At 44.9% G+C, this 17158-nt stretch overlaps 1 protein-coding gene across 12 annotated transcripts in view; it reads left to right on the top strand.

Annotated features, from left to right (window-relative positions):
* LOC121293089 overlaps positions 1-15139 on the top strand; it is a 219927-nt gene extending 204788 nt beyond the window's left edge. For all 12 annotated transcript variants that reach the window (XM_041215688.1, XM_041215699.1, XM_041215693.1 and 9 more), the window contains 3 exons: positions 3789-3827; positions 12971-13014; positions 14805-15139. In XM_041215688.1, coding sequence (XP_041071622.1) covers positions 3789-3827; positions 12971-13014; positions 14805-14815 — 94 coding nt within the window. In that variant the 3' untranslated portion in view covers positions 14816-15139. The remainder of the gene's footprint in view (positions 1-3788; positions 3828-12970; positions 13015-14804) is intronic.
* Positions 15140-17158: the final 2019 nt, after the last annotated feature.

Genomic DNA, 17158 nt, shown 5'->3' with positions numbered 1-17158 from the left:
TTTTGCAATTCTAAATAACCATCATAGAAATACCCACAGGCCACTTGATTATTACTTCCTCAAAAGAGGTCAAGTAGGTTTGTCAGGAAGGATTTTGCCCTTCTAACTCCAGGCTGAAGACTGTTTACCAGGTTATAGTTGTAGAGATAATCCTCAAGCTTGCTCCTGATCCTCAATTCCATTTTTTAAAACAGAATGGAAGTAATGGGTATGTAGCCAGCCTCTTATGTATTTGGAGAACAGTGTAAAGTAGTAGAGGAATCACAGGCTGATTAACAGTTTGCCAGGCTCCTTCCATGGTTATAACCTTACCAGCCAATGGGGTGATTAGTCTTATATGGGTTTTGAGAAATTGTGCAACCCATTCAATGCATGGGGAAGGATAGGTGGGTGGTGGGCTGGGATGATGGATTTGGGGAGGGGTTGAGACACACACACACACATCACAACCACACTGGACTGAAATGTTCCAGAATTCAGCTACACTCACTGGAACAATCTGGAGTGTGGTTCAATTCCTGCACCTTCTGGCTGTGAGATGGGAATGCTACCACTGAGCCAAAGGCTCGCTATATGCAAGACTCTTCCTGCCTTGGTATTTCAGAAAATGTGAGGACACTCTTCTATTCTTTAGAGGCAAGGTGGGTGAGGAGAGGGGCAAGATTGAAAGAATGATTGGGAAGAGGAGAAGGATAGGAAGATTAGAACATTGGAAATTGGAGCAGGAGTAGACCAGATGGTCCCTCAAGACTGCCACACAATTCAATAAGACCTTGACTGATCTTCAACATCAACTCCCCTTTCCCATTCACTCTTCAATTCCCTTAATTCCAACAATCTATCAATCGCAGTTTTGTCTAAATCCAGTGACTGAGCATCTGCACCCCTCTGGGATAGAAAATTTCAAAGCTTCACTATACTTTGAGTGAAGAAATTTCTCTTTTTCTCAGCCCTAAATGATTAACCCCTTAGCCTGGAATGGTGACACTTTGACCTAAGCTTTACACCCAGGGAAGGTAACCTCTCAGTGTCCAACCTGACAAGCTCTCTAAGAATTTTATATGTTTCTCTTATTTTCTAAACCCCAGACAATATAGGCCTATTCTACTCAACCTCTCCACACAAAACAGCTCTCTCATCCCAAGAACCAATCTAATGAACCCACTCCATTACACCCACTGTAAGCTAAGTATATCCTGGTACCAAAGGTAAGGAGGCCAAAACTGTTCATAGTTCTCCAGGTGTGTTCTCATCAAAACTCTACATAAATGTAACTTCCTTGCTCTTATGTTCCAACCCTCTTGTAATACAGGCTTGTATACTATTTATCTCACTAATTGCTTGCTGTAACTGGATGTTAACACCCTGTGATTCATGTACAAGAACAGCCAAACCCCTCTGATGACCAACATTCATTAGTCTCTCAACTTCTGAAAAATATTCTGTTTTTCTGTCCTTTTTACCAAAGTGGATAATTTCACATTTCCCTACAATACACTCATCTGCCACCTTCTTGCCCAATCACTTCACCAGCCTATATCCCTTTGAAGTCTATTCGTGTCCACCTCACAGCTTACTTTCCCAACTAGCTTTGAATCATGTGCATTACGTTCAGTCCCTTCATCTAGATCATTAATATAGATTGTAATTAGCTGAGGCCTCAGCAGTGAGCCTTGCAGCACTCCACTAGTTTCACTCTGCCATCTAGAAAATTACCCATTTATTCCTGTTCTCTCTTTTCTCTCCTTTAGTCAATCCTCAGTCCTTACTAATATCACCCCACCCCCAATCCTATGAGCTGCAATCTTGTGTATTAACCTCTTATGTGGTATCTTGTTGAATACCTTATGAAAATCCAAAAACACTAAAACCACTGATTCCCCTTTATCTACCCTTTCAGTTACACACTCAAAAAACACAGTAGATGTGTAAAACATGATTTCCCTTTCACAAAACCTGCCTGATCTGTCTAATCATATTATGATTTTCTAAACTGTTCGGTCACCACGTCCTAATACTAGATTCTAGCACTTTCCTATCACTGATGGTAGGAAACTAATGAGCTCATCATTCCCAGTTTTCTCTCTTCTTTCTTTCTGGTACACTGGGGTTACATTTCTGAACTTTCAATACAAGATTCTAAAACCTAGCGAATTCTAGAAGATCAAAATTAATGCATTCATTATTTCTGCAGCCATCTCTTTTAAAACCCTAGACCATCAGGTACAAGGGATTTGTCAGCTCGTAGTCCCATTAATTTTTACACTACTTTTAAAAAATAATATTAGATACTTTAAGTTTCTCACTGTCATTAGACCTCTGGTTCACCATTCTTTTTGGAACTTTTTTTATGTCTTCTATGGTGAAAATAGATACAAAATATTTGTTTATTATCTCTGCCGTTGCTTTATTCCCTATTTTCATTTCTAAAGCATCTAAGGAACCCACATTTTCTTTCAGGTCTAAACAGTTAACATTTCGAGCCCTTATGACTGAGGAAGAGTCAAACAGATTCAAAACGTTAACTCTGTTTCTCTCTCCACAGATGCTGCCAGACCTGCTGAGTTTTTCCAGCACTTTCTGTTTTTGAGTATTGCTAAAAAAAAAGCCACATTAAAGCTTTTCATCTTGCACTCATTGGGAAATTTCACATGAATACCACAGATGAGTGCCTGATGAGTGTGAGATAAAAAGCTTTGACATGTCTCTTTTTTCAGCAATACTCAAGTTCTGTACTATCAAATGATCACTTTCTGTTTTTATTTCACATTTTCTTTAAATTTTTTTCTTCCTATTTACAGACTTGACAATTTATTTCTATATTTCTTGCTAACTTACTCTCATTCTATTTTCTCTTCCCTCAATTTCTTGGTCATTCTTTGCTGATTTGTAGAACCTTCCAATCCTCAGGCTTCCTCTACTTTTTGACAACATTATGAGTCTACTCTTTTCACCTAATATTAGCCTTAACTTCTCTAGCTGGCCATGACTGGACCAAATTTCCCGTAGAGCCTTTATTCCTAAAGAGGGTGTATATTTGTCGAGAATTATTATTTTTTATTTTATTGTTCACCATTGCTTATCGACCATCATATCTTTTAATCCAATTTCCCAATCTACCTTGATCAGCTCAACAGCCATACATGTAGTTGGCTTTATTTAAGATTGCCCTCGTTTTGGACTTAACTACATCACTCTCAAACTCCATACAAAATGTTATCATACAATGATCTTTTACCATCAGGTTACTAATTAACCTTCTCTCATTATACTCTACAGCATTGACTAACTGTTTCTTTTCTTCACGTGTGAAGGTTGTCTTCAAATAAATTCCAGTTAGGAATTCTTTACATTCATTATGCCATGATGGAGAAGTAGCAACTTGAGGATTAAAAAAAAAAAGTTGAAATTAATGTTTTGGTTAAAAGTTGACCAGTAATGGGACTGAGTCTCTTTATCAGAATTTATACAATGTGTTCTTACTGTGTTGAGGCAAGACGAGAGCTTACAAGGGATGGAGTGTAACTGATTTTCCCCAAACCCCCACTATTCTCCTGACTGTACCCTTTCCAAAAAGGACAATAGAATACCACATGCAGGAAGTGCAGCCATTATTTTAGGGATTGGGGTCAGCAGAGACAATCCAGAATCCTTCATATTAGTTCAGGGGAGCTTTAAAGATCTACCCAGAGGCCAAAGGATGTGTGAAGTAAATGAGCTAACACTGTCTCTCCTTCCCCCTCCCCTCACAGAGCCTGTTTCTAACATGGCTTTCATTGATGTTTCAGGAGCAAATCATCAACAAGTTTCCTTCAATCTACCAACAGGTACGTGATTTGTCAGCCTTCTTGATTTTTTCATTATTGTAACAATTTTCAAACTAGCTTCAACAATCTTATACCGTCTTTTCCTACTGTCCTGTGTTATTGTTTCAGCTTCACGTTCTCTAACAGGTTAAGTATCCTGAATACTTCTGGAGAATCCCCTCAGTCATTTCTCTATGAAAAACTGAATAGCTAGCGCCCATCCAGCCACCTGCTCATATTTCCATCTCGAATACTGGGGCCAGGAGTTTCCGCCCCCATTAGCAGGCGTGTTCAGTGTCAAGATCGGAGAATCTTGCAAGAACGCCCTAGTCGCGTTTCCCGGCTATGTAAATCCTGAAGCAATTGTCCCCTCCCCCTGTCAATGGCGGGTTGTGTATCCCACTGTCAAACATTGGGAACCTAATCGTAATAAATTTGCCTCTAATTATTGTGGCAACATGCCAGAATCATTCTCCCATGTCAAATCTGGACCCTGTGTACCTGGTGACCTCAACTTCGAGGGGAACTCAAGAGGTGAGTGCACACAGCTTTGTGTAGCGCTCATGATGATCCCAGCAGCTCTGCGGATTCAGGGGGTCACAGGTAACTCTCTGCAGCGGCTTCTTGTGGCTGGCTTGTGGTGCCAGGGCAAGGGCAACAGTGCCAGGGAGAAGGGGGAGAAGGGATCCTCAGGGCAAGGGCAACAGTGCAAGGGGGGAAGCGGGAGAAGGGAACCTCGGGGTGAGGGCAACAGTGCTGGGAGGGTCATGTCAGCACCAACTGAAGTTTGAGCACAAACACATGCGGGGTCAGGGGTGGGGGGTGAAAATGGCCGGCCTAGTGGCAAAGCGTATCAAAGTTGAGCACTCCACCACAGCTGAGAGCATTAGCTGGAGCTCAACTGACATGCTTGGAGTCAGCCTAGTCAAGCAATGTGCCAATTCAAGCAGCGCTAGTTCCTCAATAATTGCTCCCCTACTGTTAACCCCTTGTGTGCACACTGCAAACTCGAATAAATGCTACAGTGCTGCAGAACCATTGTGTGATTGGGCAAGCCTGAGGATCCCCTTGGGAGAGGTGGCCAGCAAACACTGACTCCATTCCCTCACATTATGTTTCAGTTGACATTGAAAAGTCACCTCATGGTACAAGCAAACCAGGAAGCCTTGGAGTCCAGGTTAGGAAAATGCCTGTGCTTGAGATGAGAGTTCAAGATGCAGTCGAGTGGCCAAAGCTGCTGCCACTCGGTTGTGTGGTGTGGTGCGGTGCTGGGTGTGGGTATAGTGAACCATCATACATTCTAAACACTGGGCATCCACGTGGTGGCCTGAACTCTCTGGCATGCATTGAAGGGTCTTGAGAGGCAGCCACAGGTGATGACTTGACCAAGAGTGGTCCTTAGGAGACAATTGCTGACTCTTGCGTCTCTCTCTCTCTCTTTGATACTGCAGTGAGGAGACCATCAGGAAGATGGGCCAGGATTTTACAGCCCTGCCAAACTGAATGGAGATTTAAATGGCTCACCACATCAGCTGGGTGGGAGATACGCTGCAGCGGGTCCATAAAATCTTGGCCATGGAGTCTGGTGATCTTGCTGTCTGCTGCATTGCTTATAGACAGGAGAGAAGAAGGAGAAGAATGTGCCTGGCCCACCAAGAGGAGTCTGGAGGAGCAGAAACCTGAAGACCAAGGTGGCAGCCCAACCTCCTCTGCATGCAGAGGATGAACCTCACAGAGTCATCGTTTTTAGGCACATCGCTAGACCCAGCGCCTGCAGACGGCTCATGTGTTACCTGCAGATGAGCAAGAACCAGTGTCACTGATGCCTGTGCATGTTAAGGGAACTGGTCGCACACACACACCACTTTCTGCAGGATTTGACACCACGAGAACTCAGAGGTCATCCACTGACATTGGCAGCTAAAGTTACCACCGTGCTCAATTTCTATAGCAGTGGCTCCTTCCAAGGCTCCGCTGGGGACCTTTGCGGGATCTCACAAGCCTCCACCCACAACTATATCCAGGAGGTCACAGATGCCCTTTTTTGCCAAGGCACATACCTTTGTCAATGCCGACAGGCGATTACCATGGGTGCAGGTGTCATCAACTGCAGAAACTCACCAAGGCTCCTTAGGCAGCCCCTTCCAAACCCACTTCCACTACCATCTAGAAGGACAAGTGCAGCAGATAGATGGGAACCATCACCTGGAAGTTCCCCTTCAAGCCACACACCATCCTGACTTGGAAATATATCGCTGTTCCTTCACTGTCGCTGGGTCAAAATCCTGGAACTCCCTCCCTAACAGCACTGTGGGTGTACCTACACCACAGCGGTTCAAGAAGGCAGCTCACCACCACCTTCTCAAGGGCACTTAGGGATGGGCAATAAATGCTGGCCTAGCCAGTGAAGTCCACATCCCAGGAATTAATTAAAAACACCCATGTGGCTCTTAAATGTCCCTGTGAACAAGCAGTCCAGTGTGTGAACCGCAAAGGCTTCCACTGTCTCAATGTTCAGCTGTCTGCAACCATAACAAACGGATCTTGCAGGTTTGAGCAAAGTACCCTGGAAGCGTCCATTATTCGTACATCCTCAGCAGGTCTCAGATCCCTGACATCCTCCAGAGACCACACAGGATGCAGGGTTGGCTCCTTGGGGACAAGGGCTACCCACAAAGGACATGGCTGATGACACCCGTGTGATGGCCTCAGACTCCTGGTGAGAGAAGGTACAACGAGGCTCATGCTGGAACTCGGAGTTTGGTACAGCACACCAATGGCATCCTGGAAATGAGGTTCCGATGCCTCAACAGATCTGGCAGAACATTCCAGTACACTCCCCAGAGGGTCTCATGCATCATCATCGTTTGCTCCACAACCTGGCACTGCAAAAGGGGGAGGACCTCGATGATAAGGAGATGGAAGAGCTGCACGTCTCCTCCAGTGAGGAGGGAGTCAAAGGGGATGAGGATGATGAGGTCCTGGAAGGTGAGGGTGAAGGTGATGAGGCCATTGCACTGGTCAGACGAGGCAGGTGAGCTCATGAGGCCCTCATTGCCGCAAGATTCCAGGAAGAAGATGACGAGCTGCAGTGAGGACACTCCTGAAATCTTCACATTGCATCTGGGAATGTTTGATACCTGTCTGGCTGAGGGCAGCGCACATACGGTCTGTGAAGAGGCTCATATCATTGAGACACTGCTGAGATACAGCGGCCATATGGACTTTAACAGCACTTGATCCTTTGGCAGTCTTCACCACCTGTTCCCTTCAGCACCACACCTTCACCTGTCAGAAATGTTGTTGAGATTTGAGGGGGGCACAGCCCCATCTCTAAGGTGCTGAGACCACACAGAGAACATCGCGGAACCCAGTGACGCTTGGGCACGAGATTCTTACAGCAAACACAAGCCACATGGAGGTGCAGACATCACTGATCTGGAGAGTGACTTTGAAGCCGGACAATTACTGCACAGGGGAGAGGCCCTGTACTGTGACACTTGCCTTCATTTTGTACAGGAACCAAGGTTTCATGTCTGACACGAACACTGCTCTTCAGAACAAGGAGCCATAGACAAGGAGACATTCTTGGGAGTGTACTTACAAGGTTCAACATTACGTACAAGTGATTAACACCTGTACTGACGTTGTGCAACTAAATCTTCTTGACCTTCCTAAGCCTGTCTTGGTGCTCCCTGGACATCCACAGTGGAGGTGGAGGCAACCTGCTGACTGCTATGTCCTGTTTGTGAGGACCTTGACAGGTGTCCTCCTTCCGGAGTCCTGCTGTGTAGCAGTGGCACCCTCCTCGGCCTGTGGAGCTGGAGCTGCTGAGGTCACAGGAAGAGAGGATGGGCCGGACACTCCCAGAGTCACCTGGATGGATGGCCCTGGGGTGTGCACCTGCTGATCCTCCTCCCTGTGGGTGCCCAAGGGCCCATGCCTGACCCCTTGAGAGGAAAGAGCAGCTGGACTGAGATCAAGATGTCCCCCCCCCCCCCCCCCCCCCCCCCCGCCCCCCCCGCAACCCCATCGCGTTGACACTGGATGGTGCTAGTGCCTCAGTACAGTACCAATCTCCTTAGCCAAGGTCTCCATGGCAGCCTCCATCCTACCAGTGTTGACCTTGGTGCATTGCAATGCCGGCACTATCACCTCAGCCTGAAGGCGGATGGACTCCTGCATCATGCCTTGCGATCTGAGGAATGCAGCGGACATCCTTTCCTGATGTTCCCACGCTTGCCTTTGCAGATCCAGGAACTGAGGTATGACCAAGTCCAGAGGCTCCTAATCTGACTTGGGCTCAGCAGATTTCTGGCCTCCAGCAGTCCCCTGAGTACCGGAAACCTGGAAGCCCCTGCCCCCGCCTATTGTGGATCAGACAGTGCGATCTGCTTACGAGATTGTGACTCCGAGGTCCCACTGAGCCATGTGTCTCAGCGCTCACCCTCCACCAGCGCAGTGATGGGTCTTGAATGTCAGTGTCTGTGGATTCTTCTTCCATGGCGTTCTAGGGGCTGGAGTCGAGGATCTGGCACCGTAGACCCCCTCAGCTGCTTCCCACTGGCAGTGAAAGCAAGGAGAGATAATTAGTGCATGGCAAGCGACTGGGGAGCAGGGGACCTCACTCACAGCATGGTTGTCTGATGGATGTTGCACTGCTAGATCCTCACATGGTTGAGTGCTGCCGACCTCACCGTCAGCACAAGAATGGTCCAGAACATCGCCGGCCAGATGGATGGCTCTGTTTTCAAAGTCTGTGAGGATCTTGATGTCAAGCATTCCCCCATCAGTCTGCAACCTCTCCCTTTTGTTGTGTGCTAGCTTGTCCTGCATAAAAACAGAGAGAGTGTAAGGATACCTGCCAGGCCAGATGAGAAGGATGCCTGGCATGTGTGGGTGGTGAGCGGTGCAATGGACAGGATGAGGACACAATTCACAGGGCAGATGAAAGTGTGTGTGTTGGAGAGTAAATGGTGATGTCCCTTGAACTGGCAGTGAGTACCCCTGTGGATGTGTGATGGGTTTGTGAGTTAAGCGTGATGAGAAGAGTGACTTACCCTGGTGGGGTGGAGGGAATCATTCATCCTCTTTCCGCACTGGGTGGCTGTCCTCTTCTGGAGGGTGTTGGTGCTGACCACTGCTGCCACCATCTCCCATGCTGGATTGGTGACCTTGCTTGCTGGTCTTCGCCCACAGCGGGGGTAGAGGACATTGCGATGGGTCTCCACTGCGTCCAACAGCCACTCAAGGGAGGAATCATCAAATCTGGGGGCAGCCATGGCTTTGTAGCAGCTTCTGATCCCTTTGAGATTGCTAGCTCTGTGCGGGGGGCTGCCTTTAAACACGGTGCCCGGATTACTGAAGGCCTGAATTGACAGTGGCGGTAGGGGCGGGGGGTGTTGTGGGGTGGGGTGGATCATAGGCCAGCCCAACAACAATCCAATGTGAAACGCGTGACTCTGCAACTTTTAAACAAAGTGGCGCACAATACAGCATAAAAAGTTACTATTGCTGTCAGCGAGTCAAACGCTGCTTTCCCCACCCGATTTCTGGGACAATTCCACCCCAGGGAGTAACCTCTTTACTCACCTCTGCACTGCTCAAATTTGGATGGTTCCTCTCTGATACTATAACCAGGACTGTATGTAGTCCAGCAGTTCAGCCTGAACATGATATTTACTTGAGTGAAGCTGTCAATTTGGTGGAAAACAGACTTTAAAGTTATCAGTCTGGGTGGGATTCTGTAACTGCCAGGGTAAAATAAAGGAGGTGGGATCCAATACACTAACGCTCAGCAGCACCTGATTGAATGCGCTAACATTAAAAGAGCCTCAGGGTTATTTGAAGCTCCTAATCTCAGGCAACGATCTGATATCGGTGGATTGCGAATACTTCACTCCTGTGACATTAGAAAATTCAGTGTTGACTTTCTGATGGTTTTCAGAGGGGAGTTTGCTATCACTGAACCACAGCTGATTAACTACTGCTCATCCTCCTAACTCACTGTGCCTTCAATATCCCTTTTTTCTCATCTATCTGCTTCCCTTTTAAACGTACACAACTTGCATTTATATAGCACCTTTAACATAGCAAAAGTCCCAAGGAACTTCACAAGAGAGTTATCAAACAAAACTTGACACCAATCCATGTAAGGACAAATGAGGATCAGAGACCAAAAGATTGGTGAAAAGGGTAGGTTTTAGGGAGCATCTTCACAGGGGAAAGGTAGGGCGGGAATTCCAGAATTTAGGGTGTTGGCAGCTAAAGGCACGGCCATCAACGATGGAGCAATAAAAATCCGGGATGTACAAGAGTTGGAAGAGCACAGAGCTCTTGGAGGTTTGTAAGGCTGGAGGAGTTACAGAGATAGGGAGAGGGTCATGGAGAGATTTAAAAGCAAGAATGAAAATTTTAGATTTAAGGCATTGACGAATCAGAAGCCAACGTAAGTTAGTGAGCACTGGGGTGATAGGTCAACAGGACTTGGTGCAAGTTAGGATATGGGCAGCAAATTTTTGAATGAGCTCATTGACCGAGTTGCAGTTGTGGGAAGCTGGCCAGGAGACCATTGGAAAGGTCAGATCTCGAGGTAACTAAGGTGGGAATGAGAATTTCAGCAGCAAATAAGTTGATGCAGGGGCAGAGATGGGAGATGTTCAGGATGTGGAAATAACCTGGCTTTGTAAAGAAAGAATATGGTGTCATTGGAAGCTCAGTTCAAATAGAGTACAAAGCTAATTTGGTTTAGCCTCAGACAGGGGCCAGGGCAGTGAATGAAAGAAGTTGGTGGCTAGGGAACAGGCTTTGCAGTAGCAACCTAAGGCAATGGCTTCAAAGTCTTATTATAAAGAGAATCAAGGGAATATTTAGTTGTAGAAAATTTCTGCCAAGCAATAGCGGATATCAGACCAACAATGCGAGGGGTCGAGAGAGGTAGAGCTGGGTGTTGTCAGTGTACGTGGGAAACTTGTGATACAGAACTCCACGTTTAATTGTTTTTGCAAGTCTCTTCAGTTTATGTCTCACCAGCCAGTCGAATCAGTTGTCAGTATTCGTCTTAATATAACTGTTCATAGTTGTGAATGCATCTATCCAATCACCCCTTAGCTTGCAGTGAATTATTTAGATTAAAGATTTAAGTAGTGATCTCATTATAAATGTATCCATGAACTCCCCCTGCTGACACTTTGGCCTTGCGTTAACAGCCAAAAAACAGATCCCATAAGCAAAAAAACAGTTGTCCATAAACTATCCTGTGTAACATAGCATACCCACTTAACTGGCCACTGGAGATCATGTAAAATGATTGCAATTTCCTTTCCAAAAGGTGATAAATACCTTGCCAACAGACCATTCTTTAAAGGCTTTACTAATGGTCACTTCCTTTACAAGTGGAATAATGCGCAAAAGCAGTACACAATAAAATACTGAAGATGCAGTGTTTCAAACAATTAACCCAAAGGCTAGAATGTTACAATAAATGATATAATATGCAACTTGGGACAGTTGGCAGAAAACTGTTTGGTTATGGAAACCATTTTTTGCTGCAAATAATGTGATTTTTTTCAATTAATGCAGTTTGATTTCCTGCCAAACTAAAGCTGACTATCCAGAGCTCTGGCATATGTTGTGGAAATCCTTTTTTAAAAATTCGTTCATGGGATATCAGTATTGCTAGCATTTATTTCCCATCCCTAATTACCCGCAAAAAGATGGCAGTGAGCCACCTTCTTGAACCACTGAGGTTCATGTGGTGGATATATCCACAGTGCTGTTAGGAAGGGAGTTCCAGGCCTTTGACCCAGCAACTTTGAGCGAATGGAATTCAAAATCAAAGAGTGAATGTGGTTTGGAGGGGAACTTCCAGGTGGTGGTGTTCCCATGCATCTTGCCCTTGTCCTTCTAGATGGTAGAGGTTGGGGATTTGGAATGTTGAAGGAGCCTTGGTGAGTTGCTGCACTGCATCTTGTAGAGGTGCTACAACACACTGCTGCCGATGTGCACTGCCGGTGGAAAGAGTGAATGTTTAAGGTGGTGGATGGGGTGCCAATCAAATGGGCTATTTTGTCCTGAATGGTGGTGAGCTCCTTGAGTGTTGTCACAGCTGTACTTGTCCAGGCAAATGAAGAATATTCTAGCATGTTCCTGACTTGTGCCTTGTAGATGGTGAACGGATTTTGGGGAGTCAGGAGGTCTGCAGAATTGTCAGCCTCTGACCTGCTCTTGTAGCCACAGTATTTATATGGCTGGTGCAGTTCAGATTCTGGTCAATGGTAACCCCAGGATGTTGATAGTGGGGGATTCAGTGATGGTAATGCCATTGAATATAGAGGGGTGATGGTTAGATTCTTTCTTGTTGGAAATGGTCATTGCCCGGCACTTATGTGGCATGAATATTACTTGCCATTTATCAGCCCAAGCCTGAATATTGCCCAGTCCTTGCTGCGGATGTACATGGACTGCTTCAGTATCTGAGGAGTCATAAATGGTACTGAACATTGTGCAATTATCGACCAACATCCCACTTCTGACCTTAGACTGATTTGCAGCCAGTTGCATGGAGTGGTCATCACTATCACAGAAACAATAAACTTTGCCCAGAGATACCACTGGCTGAAGCCACTTTTTAAAATCATGTTTACCCCGTTTATCTGAAATGTTCTTAAAAAAAAGCACAAAATCAATCCCTTTTTTGTCACAGGTAAAGCCATACAAGCAATAAAGTTGTGTGTGTATTAAATGATCTGATCTCACCTGGAGCAGTAGTTCAGACTACACTTATCCTGCAAATCATCCAGGTTTGAAACTCCTGAGTGACTGGACAGAGCTACTGATGCCATGGCCCCAGGCTTAAGTGCCTGTTGATATTGATGCAGCATGGTCCGCATAGATGAATAGTCCTGGCCAAAGTACAGGGGAGTGAGCAGTATTTCGGAAGTTGTACCCAACAAGAGTCACTGTCTTCAGGCAAGAAGAACATTGGCAGAAAAGAACACAGAAGAGGGGATTGCAACAATGCAGTGAATTAAATGCCATAGATTATGGCAGACCCCTTCCTGGACCCTCAGACTAAAAAGCACACGCCTGTCAATTAACATTTTGTCTGCATAGAGTCAAGAGTGGATATGCACTAAAATCTTTCTGATATTTTGTTCCTACAGAATTCAAGTTGTTTCATCTACTTCATCAGCCTGCAGTGGAATCAGTGAGTACCCCTTGGCCCCTTTTTTTTATTGTATTCCTGCATTTGCCCTTTTGACAGTACCACATCAACAAATAATCAATCACCTGTTAATTGATCTCGGGTTCTTTCTCCACTGAATTGGCCCCCTGTTGACTTTTGGATCTCATTAGACTGAGGCCAGAATTTTTAGCCCAACCAGAATGAGCGTAAAATGATGCATGATGATGTCAGGCAGGCATCACGACATCATCGTGCACTCGCATAATGTGTGCAGAAGTCGGCAGCATGCCCACCGACAATTAAAAGGCATATTAAGGTCATTAACAATGTAATTGAATTAAATTTTTCGCTGCCCATCCAACTTTATTGTTGGCGTGCAGGCTAAAAGGCCAGCTGGCTTTTGCATTTTTTGTGAAACCTCATCCACGGGTGGGATGAGATTTTGATCGGTTATTAAACTGAAATAAAAAATGTTCATTCTAATTTCTAACATGCCTCTCCTCATGTGGTAGAGACACATGAGGGGACATGTTTTTTAACACCTTAAAACTCTTTATTTTTTTTATATCTTCACCTCTCTGAGGTAGCTCTGTTCTCAGGGAGCTTTTCCTGCGCGCACTTGTGCACAAGCGTGAAGTTTCCCACTCGCCCTCCTTCCCCCACCACACAGGCAGCGCTGAGCACTGCCGCGCATGTTTCACAACAGGCAGGCCTTAATTGGCCTGCCAGCATGAAATCGCAGTCGGGTCCTGATCGCGGGCGGCTGTCAGTTTCCTGAACGCTCCTGACCGCCCCTGCCAAGCCCTCCTGACAAGGGCAAAACCCTGGCCTTAGTGTCCACAAAGGAACACAGATACTTTTTAAGTCCCACTATATGATGACACTGCTGCCCTCATAGAAAATTTGACCTCCAATGTACTGTGAGCAATGCTACAAAAGATCTGAAATAAAAACAAAAAATGCTGGAAAGACTCAGCACCTGTGGAGAGAGAAATGGAATTAACATTTTGAATCCATAGGACTCTTCTTCAGAGCTGAAGAGAAGTAGAAAAGTGCTGGATTTTATACTATTTAAGAGGAGGTGGAGCAAAATAGAAGGTCAGAGATAGGTGGGAACTCAGGAGAGATTTGGCAAAGATGTTATGGACACAAGACAGAGAGTGCTAAAGACTAAAGAAGGTGCTAATAATGGCATAAAGGTAAGGTAGCAGAATGTATTAATAGCAGAACAAGGGTCAGCACCCTGTGAAAACAAAACAATTTATGGATGGCCCTGTGGGGGAGGGGGTTAGAACAAAAAAAAGAAAAAAAAATCAAAATGGAGGAGAGAGTTCATAGCCTGAAGCTGTTGAATTGAATATTAACTCCGGAAGGCTGTAAAGTGCCTAATTGGAAGATGAGGTGCTGTTCCTCCAGTTTGCTGGAACATTGCAGGAGGCCAAGGACAGAAATATGGGCATGAGAGCAAGATAGTGAGTTGAAATGGCAAGCGACAGGAAGGTCAGGGTCATGCTTGTGTACTGAGCAAAGGCGTTCCGCAAAGCAGTCACCCAGTCTGCATTTAATCTTCCCAGTGTAGAGGAGACCCAGGGGATCTACTAGGTCCATCAAAAGACAGATTAACTAGCCATTCCTCTCATGGCTGTTTGTGGAATGCTGCAGCACACAAAATGCCTGCCTACCTTGCACATCATTCACTGCCAAATGTCTTAACATGATGAGGCATCTCATACAAGAGCCATCTTGTCTAATCTATATCTAGCACTCCTTATTTGTGTACTAACATTATGTTCATCAATCACAATTTTTAGGTAATGAATGAACATCGATCCAAGTCTCAATGCAAGTTGAAGATTGTACAAGATCTGTATATTTTGCAGGGGTTTGGGGACGCAGGGAGCAGGGTAGTTGAAAACATTGTTTAAATTATGCTATTGAATACATAACTTCCTCAGCAATTGAGATCTATAACGATGGCAAATTGAAAAACAGCATATATTTATACTCATTTTGATGGAAATAATTGGCAACCATAGCTAGCTATCATGGTGAACATATATTTTTACTGCACTATATTGAAATTGTTTTGAGTTTGTATATTATCTTATAAGTTAGAATAAAATCTTCTGTTGATGCTATAATTTAATAAAAGTTGTTTTGTCAAATTACTGACTAATGCCTGCAGTGCATCAGCACATGGCACAATGAAGGGACAACAGCAGCAGCTTCCTCTACAGAATTTCAATGTAAACAGACATCCCAAATAAGCGAAGCAGATGGTCAGAGATTCAGTTTTGAACATTTCTCAACAGTTGTGTAATCCCTTTTCACAAATGGAACTGTGATGTTGACACTCACCTTAGGATCCGGTGCACTCACCAAGAGATTGGCCCTGTTGTTGATTTACCTGGAGCTCCTGGTAGATGTTAAGTCGGGCACAGTCTTTGGGGTTCATGTTGAGAAGGGGGCAAATGGCACTTTGATTTTACTCATTTTCCTCAATGACAAGAAGAGTTTAATATAGGTTAAACTTGTGGCAGAGAGAACTTGTCCAGACTGTCTTTGTCTTTGCTCTCTCTGACATGCAATAAGGGCTTCATTCTGTCCAGGCAATGCAGGAACAAACTCAGAGGTAGAATTGTGGCAAAAACAAGATCAGAAAAGGAGGGAAGCTATTTTATATGTTGACCGTTCCACCCCAGTGAAGGAAATGGCCCATTGTAAAAGCTTTGAGAAACTGAGAATTGGAAGAGCAGTGTTACCTGCAAGAACATGCTCTTATCTATATCCAGGGTTCTTAATCTAACACTTTTGCAGCAGTGGAACCTGGAATATGACCAGGCTGTGATCAGAGTTTCAGTGCATTTTCAGATTTCATGTTCAGTTGCGCTTCTCCTGAGAACCTTCTAGTGCCTGCTCTCTCTCCCCACGAGTACTCAAAACACAGAATTGTTAGGTGTCCAATGACCAACCAGTGACTAACTAAGGGAAGGCAAGAGTTTATTTTTCTGGGATTCTAAGATTAGAACAAAGTCACTGTTTTTTGGGAGACCTAGTCATCTCTTTATGGTTGACAAGTCAGTTCTGGGTGATTGCTGGGACTTGAAGGGATCATGATTAGCTGGGATTCTTGCCTTTTGACTCCTGATAACCCTTCAAGCCAATACTCTAAAATGGTAAAACCTTTGCTGGCAAGTCCCACAATTCCACTCTATAATGTGGTCAACTTCCAAAATCAGACTGGTGACATACACAATGCACACAACCATAATGTCATGCAACTGAGACACATTACGCAGACAGAGTTCCCAAAAGACCTGAGCATCCGGTTGGTATCTCCACGAGGTTTCATCTGACAAGCTTCACCGGGCCTATCCAGCCCCTTCTATTTACATTTGGCCTTTATTCTATCCATCCGTCCCTTCCCCCACACCCATTCTGGCTCCTTTACCCATAGGCAGGCAGATTTTGATGTTCAAAATCTCACAACACTATTCAAAATGGACAGAGATCTTCTGTTTAAGATATGTTCTTCTGCCAATACCAAGTGAGCTAACTGAATTCCACTTACTAATGACCCTCAAGAGAAAAAATTTCTCATTTCTGACTTAAATGGGAGACCCCTAATTTTTAAACTCTATCCCCTAGTTCTAGACTCCCCCACAAGGGGAAACACCCTCTCAGCATCCACCTAATCAAATTCCCTCAGGATGTTATATGTTTCAATAAGATCACCTCATTATTCTAAACTCCAGATGCAGCCCAACCACAACTGTGGGCGTTCCTACAACACATGGACTACAGTGGTTCAAGGTGCCGGCTCACCACCTTCTCAAGGACAATTATGGATGAGCAACAAATGCTGTTGTAGCCAGTGATATCAGCATCCCATGAACGTATAGAAAGAAAACGTTTGCAGCTTTTCTTCGTAAGATAAATCCTTCATCTCAGGAATCAGTCAAGTAAACCTTCTCTGAACTACTTCCAATGTAATTATATCCTTTCTTAAGAAAGGAGGTCAAAACTGATACCTAAGTGTACTTGAAAATTGGGGAAAGGAACCTTGGAAGGCTAGATTGGAACCTTGTGAGGTGGGTCATTGTTGAATCTATGCAAGTGGGAGTGACTTTTGGAGAGAGTTCCAACGCAAGCTCTTCAAATATAG

Source organism: Carcharodon carcharias, chromosome 21 (genome assembly GCF_017639515.1).
Source record: "Carcharodon carcharias isolate sCarCar2 chromosome 21, sCarCar2.pri, whole genome shotgun sequence".
In the NCBI taxonomy this organism is placed as follows: Eukaryota; Metazoa; Chordata; class Chondrichthyes; order Lamniformes; family Lamnidae; genus Carcharodon; species Carcharodon carcharias.
The sequence above is the reverse complement of the archived record's forward strand: the minus strand, read 5'-3'. Positions and strand labels throughout refer to the sequence as shown.